Source organism: Triturus cristatus, chromosome 6 (genome assembly GCF_964204655.1).
Source record: "Triturus cristatus chromosome 6, aTriCri1.1, whole genome shotgun sequence".
NCBI classification, from domain to species: domain Eukaryota; kingdom Metazoa; phylum Chordata; class Amphibia; order Caudata; family Salamandridae; genus Triturus; species Triturus cristatus.
In genome coordinates this window covers 1,819,111,373-1,819,131,170 of record NC_140589.1, presented here as the reverse complement: position 1 = coordinate 1,819,131,170, position 19,798 = coordinate 1,819,111,373, and the positions used below count along the sequence as shown (strand labels likewise).

The window sequence follows — 19,798 nt, the reverse complement described above, 5'->3', positions numbered from 1 at the left end:
AAATTTTAATTTCGCACCTGCAGAAGTCCTCTTGCCTTTTAGAAATGTTTTCCACCTTTGCCCGGTCAAGATTTTTCCCCTGGGGCTTACACTCTTTTTTGAAGCTTGGAATCCTTCAGAAAGACAGGGCTGCATCCAACTATGAATTCCATGAGGCCGGATACCATCTTGCTGAGGGCCCACTGAACTGGATTTGCTGCTGGGAAGGAGCTCTGAATTGAGAAACCTGTTTATGTAGCTCAAGGAGGTCACGTCCTAGGAGGATCGACTTGGCAGGTTCGTCCTGGTTCTCTAGAGGTCTATGAGCTCAAAAAGATTCTAAGTTCCAGTTTGTCAGAGGTGATAGGAAAAGGCCAGTTAGACATAGCTAATGGTGCAAAGACCTTAGGAACAACATTTAGGAGTCAAGACTCACTCCAGCAAAGGCCACCCGCAGATTCCAGGCCAGGTTATTACCGGTCAGCTGGGCACTACAGGGAAAAATCTTCTTGCAGCTTTTTGTGGTGTGGTAGCTTGCTTACAAATAAGGTCAACCACCTGACCCTTGGAGTTCACTTTTCTGTCTTGGGTACAACTAGTAGCAGGTCTAGCCCTTCGAGTCTTCTCACAGGTCTCAGTCAGCAGATGCAGGCCTTCTTCTGTTCTTTCCAAGGTCCGGAATGTTCTGAAGAAGATGCCTTGAACAGTCACATTTAGGACTGGCACTAGCTAGTGGGCAGGGGGTGAACCTAGGCTCCTCCTGAACCAATGGGGTAAATATTCCCAGAGGAAACACTGCCTTCTTTTACAGCAGGTCCTGGTTGCTGCACTGCAAACAATCCTACAGTGCCACTTGCTCCCAAGTTAGAGAACCTTTTTCTCCTCTTATGCAGATCTTGTGTGCCTACCCAAAGGAATGGCCAGGTTAATAAGCAGTCTCCTCCTCTTTGGTCACTCTAAACCAGTTCTGGGATCAGCCCTATTGGATTTGCTTCCTGCCTGAGTGGTAGGGCAAAATAGGAGGCCTGCTCAGGTGTTAGCTAATATTTGTTTGTGACACAGGAGGAAACATTGAAGTAAATTAGGTTTCTGCATCCACCCCAACTGATCTTCCTGCCAGAGGCACAAAACTTCTCCCCACACATATTTTATTGTCTCTGTTCTGGGAGCATTTTTCACACAGGCCTACAGCTGGGGAGAATATGCAAATTAGCTTACAGGTGCTTTGAGCAAGAAAAGTTGACTTTCTAAAAGTTATATTTCCTTAATATTCATTAGAAATATGACTTCACCATTGAGGTGGGCTTTTAAAAAATAATAAAAATACAAGCACTGAACAACAGTATCCCAGTATGCAGAGTCTGAACCAGCAATTAAACTGAACAACAAAAATTAGTGTGAGCCCATGTAAAGGGGCATTTTCTCACAAGTGGCATCAGGACAACAAAAGTAGGTTGTAATTGTGTTAACCAAACATTGATACCATCCTGCCCAGCCATTGAAAAAGTAGCGCTTTGGTGCCTCTGCTTTCTAACAATTGCCTTTTACAGATTGTGGTCACAACACAGAATTCATCCAATAAAATAAAACTCCCTTAGTTATTTATTTATTAAATTAAACTAAAAGAAACTTATAAACATTCCAAAATATTTTTTAATTAAAATAGTGTGGTTATTTGAATTTGCAGTTCATGTTTCAGCAATTGCAAAACAACTGACGTGTAAGCAATACATTGATTCAATTGTTTTCCAATATGCAATTTCCTGTGTCATTTTTATTGAATATAGCTAATAGGAATTTGATGTAATGTCTTTATTTGCCTTGATTTAGTAATTCCGGTTCATCAAAGACTTGCACTTCACAAAGCATGAGGCACTCCTGCCGGCCTCGTATAATGACGTTCACATAACGACCAACCATTCCATGGCAATAGAATGTCTGGGTGGCGCCAGCTGCCATACTGGAAATGGTAGCACACCTGGGGAAGAAATAAACAGACAGAGATTAAATAACTCATTAAAGTTTAAAACAATCTACACTCTGTTTATATATCAATTATTCAAGGACATTCCAGAGCAAGTGTTGACACACACAAGATGTTTGGTTTTTTAATTGTTTATGCACAGCAGGGCCGGACACGGAAACCCAAAGCAGCCCTGGCAAATGTTGTCAGACTAACCCCTGTACGGTGCACAGTGGGTGCAGCGAGTGAGACTGACCACTACAAGGAGGGTTTAGGGTTGTTTGTCCCTCAAAATCAAAAATGGGCAAAAATGGCACATTCTACAACACGGTGTTCATTCTATATTCAATTTATTAGCTTTTAAAACATAGTAAATGATGACCTCACAGTGCACAAGGATACAAAACTCTTTATTGGAGCAGTTCAATGATTTCGTTCACTATCACTATCCAATAGAGCCTCTCATATCTCCATAGCCCCGCTCTCACATGTATTTTGTTTGTTTTATAGCGCTTCTGATACCAGTGTAGGGTGTCAGAGCAATTTACATCACACACAAATACAGGCAGAGACAATAAATAATAAGTGTGTAAATCAATGTATAGAAAATGTTACAAAGGCAGCGGGAATTACAATGTGTTGGATTCTATACTGGTAGGAATTTTTTTAAGATTGCTTGGTGTGGAGAAGCACAACCCCAGGATTCAAAACGTAACACAGTGGTTCGGGTTAGCTTTACCAATAAGAATTTATTTCTACCCAAACAAACCCTTTTTAGCAACATTAGGTTAAGGAAAGACTCAGAAAAAAATATAACTACCTAACCTGTACCTTGTAGTTTGCATGTAGCTCCTTGATGACACTTCATAGCTCACAGTGCTAGATTGATTGTAGCTGATTATAGCATTAAGATGGTGTAGGTCGCTAGGGGATTTTATTCTGTAGTAGAGTTGAGTGTCGTCTGCATATATGTGATATTTGATACCCGCTTGGTTTAGGATGGCTGTGAGGGGTTCTGTGAAGAGATTGAATAGGGCTGGTGAGAGCATGGAACCTTGAGGTACTCCTTGAGTTACTGGTGCAGGGTCCGAGAAATATCAGTCCATTTTATTTGTTGGGAGCGATGTTGAAAATATGATGTGAACCATCTCAGGACTGTGCCATTGATACCATTGCGTTTCTGGAGTGTCTCGAGTAAGGCCAGGTGGTGTAGTGTATCAAATTCCACTGAGAGGTCAAGTAGTATTAAGAGGCAAGAGTCACCTACATCCAGGGCCTTGTGTCTGTCGTCTGTTATATTGAGTATAGCTGTTTTGGTGCTGCAGCCTTTCCTGAAACCTGATTGGAAGGTGCCCTGGAGGTTGATTTTTTCTATCTGTTGATTAAGTTGAATTAGGACACATTACTCCAGTGTTTTGGCAAGGAAAGGGAGATTGGTGATGGGTCTGAGATTGTTAAGATCACTTGAGTCTGAACCAGGTATTTTTAGTATGGGGGTGACTTGTCTGAGTTGAAGGGAGTCTGGAATGAGGCCTGATGATAGAGAGGCATTTATGATTTTGGACCATATTGGGAAGATGATGTGGTTGAGTTTCTGAACAAAGGTTGAGGGGAGGTGGTCTGCGAAGTGGGATGTGGGTTTGAGTTTGGCAATAATTTTGAACATTTCATCTTCTGTCAAGGGTTTGAAATCAGACCAATTAGCGTTATTCTTTGGTTGAAGGGGTTCGGTATTGGTAGAGTTGGTTGGTTGGGTTCTTGAGGTAATCTCTAAGGACAAGGAGCGATACATTTTGGCTATATTGTCAGTGGAGAAGTTAGCTATAGTTTGACATCATTCAGCTGTGGATATTGGTTCTTGATGGGAGGTAAGCGTGGTTTGTTGTTTTATTATATTGAAGAGTTCCTTAGGGCAGTTTTTTGATTGCTTGAGTTGATTACAAAAGAAGGTGACTTTTTCCTTGAAAATGTGTTTCTTAAAGAAGAGTCATTTGGCTCTTAAGAGTACGAGGTTGGTCATTTAGGGGTTCTGTCTCCATAACCTTTCGGTCTGTCTCAGTTGTCTTTTTTCCTTGTTTAGGTCTAGACTGAACCAGGATCTGGATTGGATTTTTCTCGATCTCTTTAGTTTGAGTGGTGCAACCTGGTTAAGAGCATCTGTTATCGATGAGTTGTAGAGGGCAGTAAGTTCGTCAACGGTTTGGAAGAGGCATCCTGACTGTAAGTTGTCTTTGATCCTGGACTCTAGTTCCAAAGGTGGGAAATGTTTGATGTTTCTAGCCCAGTGTAAGGGTTTGCAGGATGTTGCCGGGATGTATGGGCGCTGTAGGTTAAAGAGAATTAGATGGTGGTCCAACCAGTCTGTTGGTAAGATGGATCGAATGGAAACAAGTTTATCTTTGGTGATATTTGCATCCAGGGTTGAACCTTTTTTGTGGGTTGGTTCATTACAGAGTTGCTTGAGATCGTTTATTTCTAGTAGGTTATTCAGGTTGGATATTGTGGGGTTATTTCTGTCAGTTCAGTGTAGGTTGAAGTCGCCCAGGAGAATGCTGTTGGAATCTGTAAGTGAGAGTTGGGTTATTAGGTCAGTAAGTTCCTCAATGTAGGGTGTGCGGTTACCTGGTGGGTGATAAATGATGTGAAATCTGATGGTTGAGTTGTCTTTCGTTTTGGTTTCTAATCCAAGGTATTCGAAGGTGGTGTAGTTCATGGACTCAAGGTGGTTAGGTTGTATTTCGTTTTAGTGGCTGATCGCCAGTCCACCCTCTATTTGCCCTGTTTGGTCTTTTCTGGTGATGGAATAACCAGTAGGAGTGAGTAGGTCTAGTATTGAGATTGAGTGATCATTAAGCCAAGTTTCGGTAAGAAACGCAATGTCGATTTCTTCCATAGTAAGGTTTCAGCAATATCTGTGGCATGCTTAGCAGCAGATCTACAGTTTATGAGCATACAGGTTAGGTAGGGAGGGTTCTTTTTTCCGAGTATAGTGTGTGGATAGTGGTGTATTGAGCAGGCTGTCTGAGGGTTAAGCTAGGTTGAAGGATTCTATTTGTGCCAATGATTACTGGGATTTTAGGAGGTGATTTTGAGACTTCTCGTGGTAATTTGGGGTTGTAAGATTTGATGAGAAGTTTAGTTTCTATGTCCGATAGGGTGTTGAGTGCTCGGTGGGGCCTATCAGACCTGCGGCTCTGTGGGATGGTGGTATGGTTGGCGGGCTTTCGAACTGTTGTAGGATTTTTATGGGGGGCCCAGTTTACTGTTCTCAGAGCTAGGTTGCATGTGTTGGTGAGGTTGGTTAATTCGTGATTCGGTAGGCTGGTGATGAATTCTGAGATTAAAGTAGGCATCTGATCGCTAATGGAGGAAGGATGGGTAACATTGGGGTAGGATATGTTGAGGGGTTGGGTGTGTAGGGAGGGTTCATTGAGGGGATGTTGTAGTCTGATTTTGTGGGGCTCATTGTTAGATGGTATTTCCTTTGGGCTGGTGTTGTTATGTGCGCTGTGGGCAACATGGTTGTTTTTTTTATATGGCCTTTTGTTGTGGATGGAGCAGTGGTACTGTAGTTAGTGTTTCCTTGAATACAGGATGTGGAAGCGACAGTGGGATTTGGTAGAGTGGAGGAATCTTGCAGGTGAGACAGTTCTGGGCTCTCCACATGTATGCGTGTTGTGATAGGAGTAGGAGTGAGTTTGATTAGATAGGTGACGAGATCGGGGAAGTGTCGGTCAAATGTGGAGAGGTGATGGTCTGCTGCTTGAATTAGTATCTTCCCAGTTCTGAAGATTGTTATGCATGGCTCAGCATTGTAAAGCTGAGAAGGAGATGTGACAAGTTTAGTACCATAGGGACTTTTGGTAGTTTTAGCAATTTTTTGGTGTGTGAGGAAGACATTCCTCCATTTTGAAGGGCGTTTAATGTAGAAAATAAGGTCCGGTTTCGTGTTGCCATTAGATATGCTCTGGTAAGTATCAGCTATAAGTATTTCCAGGAGTTGTTTGAGAAGGCTGTGCTTGATTTTTTTTTTTGCAAAACTGCGAGGTTAATGGGGTATTTTATGCTCCTAGTGTTTGAGCCTAATCTCTCAACATTTGCATCGTGGTCCTAAGGTATGAATAGGTCATCGTGGTTGTCCCTTGTACTAGAGTCTCTGTTTGTTAAGGGGTGTCTTGCCAATTGGGGGATGTGGGTTAGTATATGGATTGATTTGAGAAGGGCATCGTTTTCAACAATTGGGTGAGTGAGCAAGTGCTCCGTCCAGTGTGTCAACCGAGCTTTGGTTTGTAAATAAATGTATGGTTTGTATATAAATATAAAAAACTCTCTCATCCTAGTAATTTCCTTAAATGTTTCATGTCGCTTCTAGATTTCTACCTTATTGTTCATTATCTTATTGCATCACCCCTTCTTTCCCTAATAACCAAGAGGTTAAGGCAGTCAAAGATGGCCGTCCCATTATTAGGTTTAAATGGAGTACGTTGCTAGTCCTCTTTTAAATTTGGTGCACTTCTGGTGAGGGGGGCATCATTTTCTGAGAATGAACTGAAGTGGGTTTGGAAAATGGTGGTATAGGCCTTGAGGGCCAGCTGATCAGGGTCAGTCAGCCCAAAAAATCAACCAGGATGAATTAAATTAACTCCAGGGGATCAACTGTGTCACTGAACCTGGACCCATGCCAGAAACAGTGTGGTCAATCTGCATTGCAGGTAGAAGGCTGCCACCTCAGCAGCTCCTGCCCCCCACTCTGTAGAACCAGCGAGTGAGCACAAAGGCCATTTAGGCTGGGCGAGCAGGAACAGACTGACAGGAACTCAAGTCATCTGTCTGACTCTAGTGGAGAGGAGAGCACCACCCTGCCTCGATGCTACTAAGCGCTCACTTTCGGGTGCCAAGTAACGAGCAGTTAGGCGGGGCGAGAGGGGTCAAATGCGAGCACCCACATCCAGGTCATCAGCCTCGCTGCAAGGGAAGCAAGAATCCAGGAGGCCATGAGTCGAGTTCGAGCAGACTCCTGGTATAAAGTCACAACTCCGTTCAATTCCGGCAAGGAGCTAGTGAAGTTAAGGTCAAGCAAGTTCTGCGTGGCATCCTCACTGATCCGGTTTAAACCTGTGTTGGACTCATGAGCAGGACAGCGGGGGCGCCTATGGAGCAGTCTTCAGCTGCGCGTGGTGGGATCCCGGATCCCGGTCTTAGAGGCCACGGATTCAGTACCTCAGGCGGCAATGTAGGAGGGGGAAGCCACTCATCGGATTCCTCCTATCCAGCTTCCAGGTATCTGATCTGCACCACGCTCGTCTCGCCAGCGTCTATCCACTATGGTGAGTCAGACATGGCCCCGGAGCCGAGACGCAGCAGAGACCTCGAGTAAGTGGATGTTATTGTTCGCTTTCGCTGGGCATTTGTAGTTGTGTTTGATGGCGGGGACAATCCAGGAATAAAAGCCCAATGGTGATCCCAAGCCTCAGGAGCCACGACCAGGAGCTCATACACCGCAGGCATCTTCCCTCTAGTGTTACTCAGTTGTGTGCCATGACCTGCATGCCTGAATTGCTTGATCATGCCACACACTAATCTTGTGCACAAGCATTGACCTAGGACCTGTCTTTGACTATGAACTGGGCGGGGCATACCAAGTGAAGCCTCATGGGGACGGGCAGTCCTGTCCTTGTCATGGATTACATTTGTGGTGGCAGCATACCATGGTTTTTGAATTAGTGACAGGCTTTTACCTGTGATGCATGAATGTGCAGTTACAGGCCCTTTGATCCAAAGTTCTGTTGCTCATGAAGAACCCAGAATCCTGAATGCGACCTGAGCATTGTACTAGTGAATTAGATGTAATAGTGAGCCATGCATGAATGATACTGGCCTGCGGGTTCCATTTTGGAAGTCCAGAGCCTTGCCCTGAGTACAAGATGAAGGAGAGGTTGCTTTCTCCAGATACCATTTGTGGATTGCTGTCATCTCGTTGATGGGAATGGGAACCCCCAAACGCTATGGTGAACATAGAGAAGACAGACATTCCTTATAAGTGCCAACACACTTGCTGATACATTAGCCTGGAAATAACTCTGACTGCAGTTGCCATTAGGTAAATGGCATGAGGTAAGGGTGTGGCCTTCAGTGTTGGTTGTTAAGGAAAGGAGCCCTTCGAAGGGCCACAGATTTTACTCTCTCTTCCTGATCTCTCTTAGGAGGGGTTGTAAATAGCTGGGTGTAGCCTGCTCTCACCGCTTTGTATTTCTATGGTGGGCTCTCTACCTGGAGTCAGTCCTGCTGTGCGCAAAATCCATGTAGAGAGAGGCCAGGGGTGCAGGATGGCGGGCAGGACACATGAAAGGGAAACCGATCCAAACTGGTTCCACGGAATCAGACCTAGAATATGCATCTTCTGCAAGCAAAATCAGTATAAAAATGGAAGCTCAAGACATATCACTGTTTTTTTTGTGGTCTCTTCTACTGAGGAGGATGTACTCTGCAGAGGACTTAGGGAACAAGATGCAGCCAGGGGTTGGTGTCGCACTGATAGCCACAAGGGACCCAATTCACAGAACTAACTTAAGACAAAAACCTATACTTACTACTTTTGATATTCACAGAACGTACTTACTACTTTTGGTATTCACAGAATGTACTTACTACTTTTGGTATTCACAGAAGGCACTTACTACTTTTTGTATTCACAGAATGGATTTACGACTACTAACTTTACGTCCGCACTCGGGCCGGAGATTCCAGTCCGGTGGTGGAGATTCTGTCCTGGTGGTGGAGATTCCGGCCCGGAGGTGGAGATTTCAGCCAGTGGCGGAAAGGCACACAACAGAAGTCTCCACCACCGGCCGGAAACCCCACCTATGGGCCGGAATCTCCAGCTGCGGGCCGGAATCTAGCAGTGAATGAGGCCTCATCCCCCACTGTTATGGCCTGGTAAGTCCTGCGGCCCCTGGTCTCATGAGTGTTTAGGTTCTCTGCGGCCCAAGCAAGATTTTGAAAAGAAAGCAACGAGCAGGCATCAAGCTTGAGGTACAATTCAAGCCTCCTAGCTCCGTGAAATGGCTTTACTTTTTACATCTCGCTTCAATGAGCTTCCCTGGATGGTCATCATCCCGGCTCCAACAAACAAACATATCCCAGTGCTGTAAGGTCCACTTTATTACTGCTTCTGTCCCTAACACCCACTCAAGTGTCCATAAAACCACTGCAGCAGTTGCAGATAAAAAGCCCTGCCACAGGCTGCCTTTTGAAAGAGGCCAATGGCCAAATTAACATGGACATTGGACTCACCTCCACCCAGGGAGGCTCCTGCAGTCCTTGAGCCAAATATGACCTTTGTGTGTGATTGACAGTTCAATGTGGATCTCCGTGGCTGGGGGAAGAGACACTGCTCCAGCTGCAAGTTTGCCAGTCAAGGTCACTGGTCTAGACAGGATCTGCGTTCACTCCAGTGGAGGGGCTTAAGATGCTACCAATGCAGATCCACCCCTGCCACATCAGTTTAAGCACAGGCAGAAGTGCATGCTGTAAGCGCTTGCCATGCCGTGCCCTGCAATGACGCCTATTGACGCCAGTGCTGTATACTTACAATCATGCTCACAATGGAAGCCTGTAACTGCATGCAGCAAATATTTCCAAATGCCTAACGTAAACTAGGACTACTGAGTAAATTACTCCATCCTGACTGATGCCAGCCGCCAAATGTATAAATGATGTCCAAACTAGTGGTCATTTATAAAGCATTTGCAGGAACTGCCCTCATGGCGGTTCCTGTCAATACCTTGCCTTGCACCAAACTGTTTTCTTTTATATTTTGAAAAGACAGTCCCAAAACGGGGTTTTTGCTTTGAAAAAAAAAATAATGCCCCCTTGCCATGGCATGTTTTGTTTTTCTACTGCCAAGATTTGCCTGGTGGTGAAAGACAGTAACAAAATGGCCGTGGGTGAAGTTTTGCTACATTAGTGACAGACATTACCGTAACCAAACCTATGGTCTGCCCGTATTTAGACGGGCCGTCCACTGCGTTGGTGGGGAGGGAACTCCACCATATTGGGCCAGGGAGTTCCAGCAGAGCTGGTGGTTACGTTACAGCATTCCAGGAAGTGGTCAACTTGCAGATAACATGTTAAACACTGGGGTTCTTTTTCACATTGCTGTGAGGGGAAAGGTTTAGATCCCACATCTGTGAGTTTGATCATGATCATGGAATTCATGCAGGAAGGATCATGGTTGGGATTGACTGGGGAGGAGGGTGATACATGTATTCTGGGGTCCAGGGGAAAATTTGGCAGATAAGGAGGTTTTAGATGCTAGGCTCTTGAAAGATTTGTCAAATACCTGTTCTAGACCTTTAAAGTGTTTTCCTGTCTGGGATTTGACTTTGGTTTTGGAGGCTTCTACTAAAGCTCCATTTGAGCCTATGGAATCGGAAGACCTGAGTATCTGACTTTCTGAAAATTGTCTTTCTTGTAGCCATAACATGAGCCAAAAAGGTTGGGGGAATTAGGAGCTTTGTCAAGTTTCCTTCTGCAGAGAATTTCAGGACAGCGTGCTGTTAGTTCCAGTGCCTTCCAAAAATCAGTTCCTCCCTTCACAAAAAACAGGAGTTGATTTTGCAGGAAGTTTTTCCTTCTGATTCTACGCAGTAGGAATACATTCTGGCAAATCATCTCTAGATGTTAGGAGGGCTCTCCTCATGTTTTACAAGGGGTTCAGACATTCCGTAAGTAAATTTTGGTCCAGGAAGAAGAGGAGAAAAACCTGTAATTGCGACTTTGAGTAGGTGGATAAGGTTCCCTACTGCAAAGGCCTATGAAGTTGAGGGTCAAGTCTGTCCTTTGGCAATTCTAGATAGAAAGATCGAACCGCAATATGTCTTCTACAGTAGCTAAGTTGGATGTTGCTTCGATTTCCGAGATTTGCCAGGCAACTACATGGTCTGATTCAACTAACTTTTCTAAACATTGAAAGCTCTCACAAGTACAAATTATTCATTGGATACAGGGTTATATCCCCTATGAAGGAATAGGGGAGAATTGAATTTCTGTTCTCTATAGTAAAATCTATTTCTGTTCAGAATGCACTGGCAGTAGTCTGTGTTGTCTATGATAGGGAGAGGAGAAAAGGTAATGCTTAAATTACATACCAGTAATGGCATTACTCTGAGTACTACTCTCTCGCTTTAATTCATATTACCACTAAATATTTTAAGCATGAGGCTATCCTGCATTGCAAGTATTCAATATGTGACTAAACTTCTCTGCTCTCTGTGCCCAACCAAGAATTGCAGAATCCTAGAGGTCTCGAGGAAGGGTTCAAGGAAAGTTCCAACAGCAAAGTAGCTGTAGGAGAGAAACTCCAGCCTCCAAGACAACTTGAATTGGTCAGGAGCACTATTTCCAAGAGGACATACATTTTATAGTTTTTTGTGCTGATCAAACTGGTGAAGGATGATTATATAATTGGCACCCTGAGGAGAGGTTATATTATTGCTGGTTTGTAATGTGTGCTTCTCCTCTATGGCACGTCTGGGGAGCTGAAACCTGACAGGGTTTGAGTGGAAGTGCACACATGCTGTTGTGTCCATGGAGCATGTGTCCCGCAATGCATGTGCTCCTCCAATATCCTGCTAGAAGCTGCAACAAGGCGAGGAAGCAATAGAATAGGAGACATTATTTCATATCCATGGATGCCTTGCCCCTGTAAACTAATACCTAAGACTCTGAAGTCTCTGCCCAGAATGTTGCCCAGGGCCCAAAAACAGGGTTTGTGGTAGAGAACGGAAAAACCTGAGGCAAGCAGTGAGAACTGCAATGGACAATGTGACAGCTTGGGGTTCTGGCACTCCAGATGGGTGGAGGTGTAGACTCAGGAATATCAAGGCCATATTACACCTAGCACAAGTAAATCACACAGAAAGTGGTTATTGTCCAGAAGTATGTTTGGGAAGAAATTGAACTTTCGAAATATGAATCAGTTCCTTTATTCACATCAGGTCTAAGAGCACACAACTCATAAGTGCTAATATGTACAACATACACCCTGAACAGAGCCGCAGGAAGCAGTCCAGGTCACATCGAACACAAGAGCATAGTTCCCTATGATTCCCACTATGGCAGCTCTCTTTGCCTTTGGCACTATCTGGTCAAGGACCACACAAACACACTTGCCATTGGCAAGCCCACGTCAAGCATCCGCTGTATGCACAATCAGTGACCTCCATCATAAACTTGCTGCAACAATCAGCTAGTGACTATCAGAAGAGGAGTTGAAGCTTTATTTATAAACAAGTTTGAAGACTGAGTAGAGTTCCACAAGGAAGAGGAGGAACAATTAAGGAGCCAGTAGAGTTAAATAATTATGTACTAAAGTAAAGTAACTTAAGCAAAAGTAAAATAAAGTATTAAAACATTCCTCAGATCACAAGGAAATGAAGAAAATGAGGAAATGGTGGTAGCAAATAGCTAAAACAAACTGAAAGTAAATTGAGGTACTGCCCTTATTTCAAAGAAGTAACATTGATTGTGACAAAACAATTATTAAATGATGCTCTTTAAAAGTAAGGTATAGCTCATAGACCGGAACAAACGCCCTGAAAAATGTCTTACACATGTGATCAGAGTGGAAATCATGTCATAGGATTGTATTTACTCTAACTTATCTTGCATAATATTCATTTAAATTATGTATTTAGTAAATTGAATATGTGCACTCTTCATTTCAAGATGGGGATCCATTACTCTGATCACATGCAGGACTGGAATTTGTAAGTCTTGTAATATAATAAACGCCAAAGCTGAACCGAAGAAACAAGCACCTGTCATCTGTAAATGGCAAATAAAAGTGAACAGAGTATACATTGTACCTTGCATTGTCATTTCCATCGTTGGACAGGGAGTTTCCTATGAGAATTTCTGCTCCATTCAGCCTTTGAGGATGAGAATTACTGTTGGTGATGGAAACGGCATAAATTATCCGTGGTTCCAGTAAATCCACCCTCCACCAGGGATTATATTCATATTCTGTATGGCTACAGGATCCTTGTGAAAAATTGGGATCCTTAATTCCATCTATTGCGTTGATTGCTTGTACCAGGTAACCATACCCAGAAAAATTACTTGACTGGGTGGCTCGACCACCCCGAGCCACATTCTCACCTGAAAGTAAACAGAACATGAGTTGAAACCCAAGTGTGGTTGCTTCAATAAGATAGTCTTCATTTCTAAAACATATTTATGCCATAACATAATTACTATTTATATCTCAGAAAGGTACACAAGGTTTTGAAAATCTGTGGTCCTATATTAAAGATATATTGCCATCATAAATGCAGTAAACCATCAACATTTAGGTCTAGGAGGTGATTGTAACAAAGCATTTTGATGTAGGACAAATTAAGGTGTTTTAAAATTATATTGAATTAGCAGAATCATGTCTAAGCTGATATCCAGAATGCACCAATGTGACCGTTCACAAAAGTATATACATGTTTGTCCCACATAAATGACTTTGCCCACCACACATTACTTTTACTTGCACCACGTCTAAGTGGTCTCAAGTGGTCTCACACTGAACTCCATTCAAGTTGTCCATGCTGTGGGAAGGCTTCCTTAGCACAGCTACTCTACATGGATGTCATACCCTGAGCTGGGGAATTTTAGGGCTGGGTCCTGAGAGTGTCACCTCTGCTTCCTCAGGGATAGAGTCCTACTTCCGCCATTGAGCCATCTATCCCTGCTTCAGGTGGGACAGCACGGCCAGTGTTGTCACTGTATCTTCCATATATAATGTTGTGCTTCCTATGCATCACAATGTATCCATCTCCCTCAGCATGTCCAAACCCACATTGTAAACAAGGGACCTGTGCACTCTTCTCTTCTATTTCAGGTGCCTGCAGGGTACTTAGTTCAGCTAGATCTATGCTACAGAAATATGTGAAGTATGTATTAGGCTGAACCCACTCTAGGCCTGCTTATCAATACCCTTGGTCTATCCTTGTCTGCTATCAGTTGTAGGGGGAATTTTACCCTGCATGAAGGTAGGGCCTACAATGCCTCTCTTTTGTCAAAATAGTTTCACTGCATAGTGATGAGTATGGAGTAGCATGTAATGTAAAAGTTAAAAAATACAAAATCCTGCAATGAAATCTTTGGTAAGAAATTATTTTATTGTCCATACCCAATGATCTCACTTATCCAGAGTGTATATTTTGTTTTCAGATACACACACCATGATTCCAAATACTTCTTTTGTGATATATCCTGGTTTGATAGACTTATGTTTCAAATATAATTCAGATATCCTTCAGTGCGATGATTATTATAGAGTTTATTCTCGGCTTTTAAGGCTGATGTAGGCAGTACCTGTTTCACCCCTTCCTTTTGGCCTGCAAGCCTGTGGCTTTCTCAAGGCTGGAATTCGAGGAAATGTAGGACCAATAGTAGGTAATTTTAAAGATTTTTAAAACTCTGGTAATGGTGCCAATTTATTCTGAGTATATAGTTCTTAAGTAATTGCATTGCACTCGTGATTAATCGTGAGCACGACTTATTTTCCTGGTGCTGTTATTATGTGCTGTTTGGTGATAAATAATACAAGAATTCTTGATGTAATCACTTATATTATATCTTCTATTTATTTAAGCCTAAATAGTGATAATTGTATATGAGGGGGCATGCACTGGTGTAGGCAAGAGTTATAAAAGATACCCTTAACTAATTCTTTGTTTGGTTTCACATGGTCACATCTGGACCATCACATATTATTTGTACCCTATGATCAGGTTTGCACCATCATGAAGCAATCATTGGCGCGTGTAGAACATTTCGCCATCCTCCACTAATCCTCAGTACACACCCATATTTGTATCATCAACCACATTCCATATTCAAACAAATCAACAAACATTCCTTACTTGATAATTTTATGATTATGCACATTTCTCACATAACTGACACAGTATTAATGCTGATGGCACTACACACCTCCTCTTTTCCGTCCCCAAAAGGGATTTCATTATCTTCTTCCTCTTTATGCTTTTGACTGAACAGAGGTGTAGTGTACAGGTTGCAACTAAATGTCCTTTGGAAGTGAGCAGAAAGAGTGTAGTGCTTTTGGTTGTGAGTAGAGCTCCACCTGAAGTCAGTGGTAGAGAGTTGTACCTTATGTCATCACAGGAGGTACCCCTAAAAACAGCAGAGTGGTGTAGTGTTTCAGAGTATTGTTAGAACGCCCGGTGAAGTCAGGAGAAGAGTGCAGTATTCTAGCACGTTGCTAAAAGTCCCTCAGAAATGGCAGAATGGGTTCAGTGCCTCAGTTTGTTACTAGAGGTCCCTCTGACGTCCTTAGAAAGACTACAATATTTTAAATCAGTACTATAGACCCCACTAAAGTCAGCTGAAGTGGTGCCATATCACAGTTGCTACTACAGGTCGCATGCTGGTCAACTGTGCTCTAGTCCAGGTAAAAAGTAACAAAATATTTTCATGAACTGTTCTTTTCTCTTTAGCTGCTGCAAGCCACAGAAGATGGTGCAGATGGCAAGGGCATGAAACTTGGATTCTCCTCTGTAACGGCACACATGTAGCAGGTAAATGCTGTGGTAGGCCCAATCATCAGCACATCACATGCAATGAATAACTGGTAAGCGTTCCCCCAGCCAATCACAATACATTGCGCAGTCTTTAAGGCCCAACAACCAATGAAAAATGAGAACTTCCCCAGCAAGCCCAAACCAATCGAAATCCATCTTGCATACCTACAAAAGGTTTCCTCCAAATAAATTGGTGTCAAGCAAATGCGCTCTGAATGGCTGACTTGCACATTTGCAGCAATTATGGGACAAACGTCTGTCATCAATTAATCAAAATCCTTGAATCCAGTCGCCCAAAGAACGTTTTGTGGAAATTTTAGGCAGAATGTTAACCATGTGAACAACACAAAGTAAGACATAACTATAAACAGTAGAGGAACTTGAAGAATCATCTAAATTAGTATGTAAGCACTCTATAATTCATTTTGGATCTTATTTTTAAAATAACAATTTCTGTTTTGTATGTTTGTATTCCCTTGCTGCACAAAAATGATTTTATTTTAAAATAACACCTGATAAAAAATTATATGCATCATACTTCAAGCAGTCATTTGTTTATCATGCAGGCTGTGTAGCCTTTAGTATGGTATGTGTTCTTTAAAATATATATATATATATTCACCAATTAGTCTTTGCCAGGTGATGAAAAGAACCTCATGCATTAAAGTACTCTCTAGAAAGTAAAGTATTACACCTAATAGATAATAGCCACTGCAGCCAGCTTAGAGCAAGGGCAGAGAAGTCAGGAAATTCTATGCACTTCAAAGCTACTGTCCTGATGCTTCTCCTACCTTTTAGTAGGAGGGTACAAGAGCATAAAAAGGTGATTCTCAGATACCAACACTTCAGTACACTTCTGGACCAGTGGATACTCTGCCAGGAAGAAGGACTGCTGTGCTGCTGAAAGGACTGCCACTCTGCTTGACTGTTCAACTGCTGCTGCCTTGATGAATTTCTGCCTTTCTTCCCTGCTGCGCTCTTGCCTGGGGAAGAAGGACTGTACTTGCAACTTGAACCCAGGACCACCAGAGTGACTCCAAAGGGCTAGTCTACTGGCCTCCTGATCTGAGCCTCAGGGACCCAAAAGGTGTCCTACACCTGTACACAAACTGAGTGAGTCCTGACCCTCGAAGTGGTACCCCACCAACCCTGGACCCTTGGGAGTGGTGCTTAAAATGTCCAAATAGCCAAAATCTAAAAATATGTACTTAAAAAATAAGGCTAAACACTGCTCTGAGAACCATGAGGAGACTTGGACCAACCTGTTTTTTCTACCTGCCCGAGGTGCATCACTGGTCAGATTGACTTCATGGCTTCTCCCACTACGTTCTTCTATGCAACAGCAAATAATTTTCCTTCGCCAATGGGGTATCCGGCCTTGTGGAACCGTCTTCGGCTACAGCCCTCTGCCTTGTCCCACTGAAGATTTTCAGCCTAAATTTCAGAGACTAGGTCCGAACGTAGAAATCTTCAGCGCAGCTTTGACCCAACACTAGACGACCCAGCACTATCGGACACCTCCTGCAGCCTTGCCTCGCTCAACATTACCTTCTCAAAAAAAATTCCCAGAATTTATTTATGGTCCGAAGGTAAGTGTTGACTGGTCTTGCCCAACTATATGTCCGCGGTTGGTGCTTTGAATATTTAGGTGCTATTTTTTACTAAAAACTTACAAAATTCATAACTCCTCTTCCATTTATTGGATTTTTGTCATTTTGGTCACAAATATTGTATTGAAATGTACTCTTTTTCTCTAAATTGGTGTTGGATTTTTCTTGTATTGCATTTTCACTTTATTACGGTTTGTGTGCTGCATAAATACTTTACACATTGCATCTAAGTTAAGCCTGACTGCTTTTTGTGCCAAGCTACCCAGGGTTAAGCACAGGTTAATTTCGTGATTTTGTGATTCACCCTGCAACGGATGGCAGCTGTTACTTAACCAGGGCTCACACCAATGTCAACCAACAACTCAATTTCTGGCGCCCACTAACAGTGCAGGTGTGGACACATTTCCTAATTAGTTGTGTTGAAAGTTTGTTTTATGTTTGACGTAACAAAGGCCTCCTTAACCATTACCACATTCATTATTCCTCTCATATACTGTGTGCTCACTGGATGTCTGGGATTAAGGAACTCAACATATAAAAAACATACCCAATGCCAATAAAATATTATGCATTATCCAGGTTTATTCACAGAAAAATGTTTCTCTGATACATGAGGGTGCTTCAAAGGGTGCCATGCTCATTACAGAGAGGTTAATCTAAATGTGCATTGCAAACTCCACAGCCTACAAGATAGCTGTATCATATATATATATATATGTTAGGTCAAAGCCATCCAGGGAACATATGTATGTATGTTATATAGTATGTTTACAGCGTGGAATAGCCAGAAGGCAGTGGAATGCTGTACATGGTCAAAGACAAGCTTTAAACCAGGAAGCTGGGTTGTGGACCATTAATACACTGTGATGTAATCTTCTTTAAAGAGGTGAGTCTTATGTCATACTATTTTACATGCATCCTGAGCCTCATTTTGGCCATCATTGCTTTCTAACACTCTGGGTAGGAATGTATATGTTCTGCTGTTTCCATCCCAAATAGGATCAGGTGCAAATCCACACTCCTTTGTAACACACCAGGAGAGCCTTCCTATCTTCCCTGGGGTTTTGCAGAAAAAAGCAATGAGATAGTGGAGAAACGTGTGAGGCAGTGTGAGCTTCTCACCCTTTTATGTCACCTATGGGCTCAAGTAAGTTGTGACATGCGGGGTCATGAATTCTGAGTACCTTAGGATACGAATTTAGGTACTTGAGATAACAATAACTATAACTGCTGAATTTCTATGGTTCAGCTTTTGGTATTTGGTATGCCTTACTCCTGTTGCATGAGAAATAAAGGATTGGCAGCAAGATACCAGCTCCACTATGCGACTCATTTGAGATTACAAGACGTAACAAATGGACTAAGATGGACGGCATAGTCCTGCCGTATGATTATAGCAGTAAACTATAGTTAGTGTTGTCTATTTAGCAAGCTGAAAACAGTGTATAACAAAGTATGCCACTTGTAATATTTTGAAGGTGGTGAATAAATTGTAAATGCAAGTTATAACTATAACTTTAGAATTTTTAATGTTTGTGTAGTTTAAGCCTGGTTTTATAGGGAAAACAAGTTTTCCTGACTATAACTGATCTGTAGCCTCTTTTTTTCATTACATTTCAATGTTATTTAAAAAATTTAATAAAAATTTGTTTCAAATTGTAGAGTACAGTGTCGCAAGTAGAGAGTTGTTATGTAGAGTGTCAAACAGTACAGTGGAATAGAGTGTTGCAAAGGCTGTTGTCATAGACTGGAGTGTTATAGATTGGAATCGAATGGAGCAGAGTGTAGTAGATTATCCTACAGTGTATTAAAGTGTTATATAGTGTAGTGGCATGGTTTCTCAAATAGTGGACTGTAGCAATAAGTTATACAGGGGAATGGCATGTCAAACAGCAGAGTAGGATGTTGTAGGCTGTCATAGAGTGGAGTAGAGTGTTTTAGAGTGGAGTAGTGTGAAGTAGAGTGTTATAGAGTGGAGAATTGTCAAGTGGAGTGACATAGAGTGCATTGGAGGAGAGTGTTGTAGAGTGGAGTGCTGAGTCATATAATGGAGTGGTGCATCGTAGAGACAAGTTGAGTGGTATGTTGTCAAGCGCTACACATTGTAGTACAGTGGCGTATAGTGGATGGACATAGAGTGGAGGAGAGTGTCATAGAGTGTAGTACATTGTTTTATTCTGCCCTTCGGGGTCCAACCGTGATCCACACTCAGTCCGACAATATTTAATGTTTATCAGGCTCATGCATCAACCATTTAAACTTTCGATTCGCAAAAATTATCCGTTTGGGCCCGCAAAAAAGGCATTTGCCATGCATCTAGGTTCAAGGCACTCGCAATTTGAGAATTCACAATTATTTGCGATTTCCCAAATTGCGATTGCATTTAAGGAATCGCAATTTGCGATTCCTTAAATGCAATGCAAGAACAACTTTAGAATAGCGATTTTGCTAATAAGGGGCGCAAATTACCATGAAGTTGAACTTTATGGTAATTTGCAAAAACTTTGACAAATGCACTTTAGTGCATTTGTCAAAGTTTCATGTTGCGCATACACATACCCATGGGGCATGTGTGTGCGCAACATGGGTGCACATCACTATTTCAGGGGTGCAACAGGGTGTCATTTTCTGAGCGATTCCTACATGCATAG

At 42.5% G+C, this 19,798-nt stretch overlaps 1 protein-coding gene across 1 annotated transcript in view; it reads right to left on the bottom strand.

Moving 5' to 3' along the window:
* Positions 1-1,660: 1,660 nt before the first annotated feature.
* The window catches only part of LOC146822086 (fucolectin-like), a 187,101-nt gene continuing 168,963 nt past the window's right edge, over positions 1,661-19,798 (bottom strand). The window contains exons 5-6 of the mRNA XM_085613183.1: positions 12,811-13,102; positions 1,661-1,957 (exon numbers count right to left, since the gene is read on the bottom strand). Of these exons, the coding sequence (XP_085469309.1) occupies positions 1,792-1,957; positions 12,811-13,102 (458 nt within the window). The 3' untranslated portion in view covers positions 1,661-1,791. The remainder of the gene's footprint in view (positions 1,958-12,810; positions 13,103-19,798) is intronic.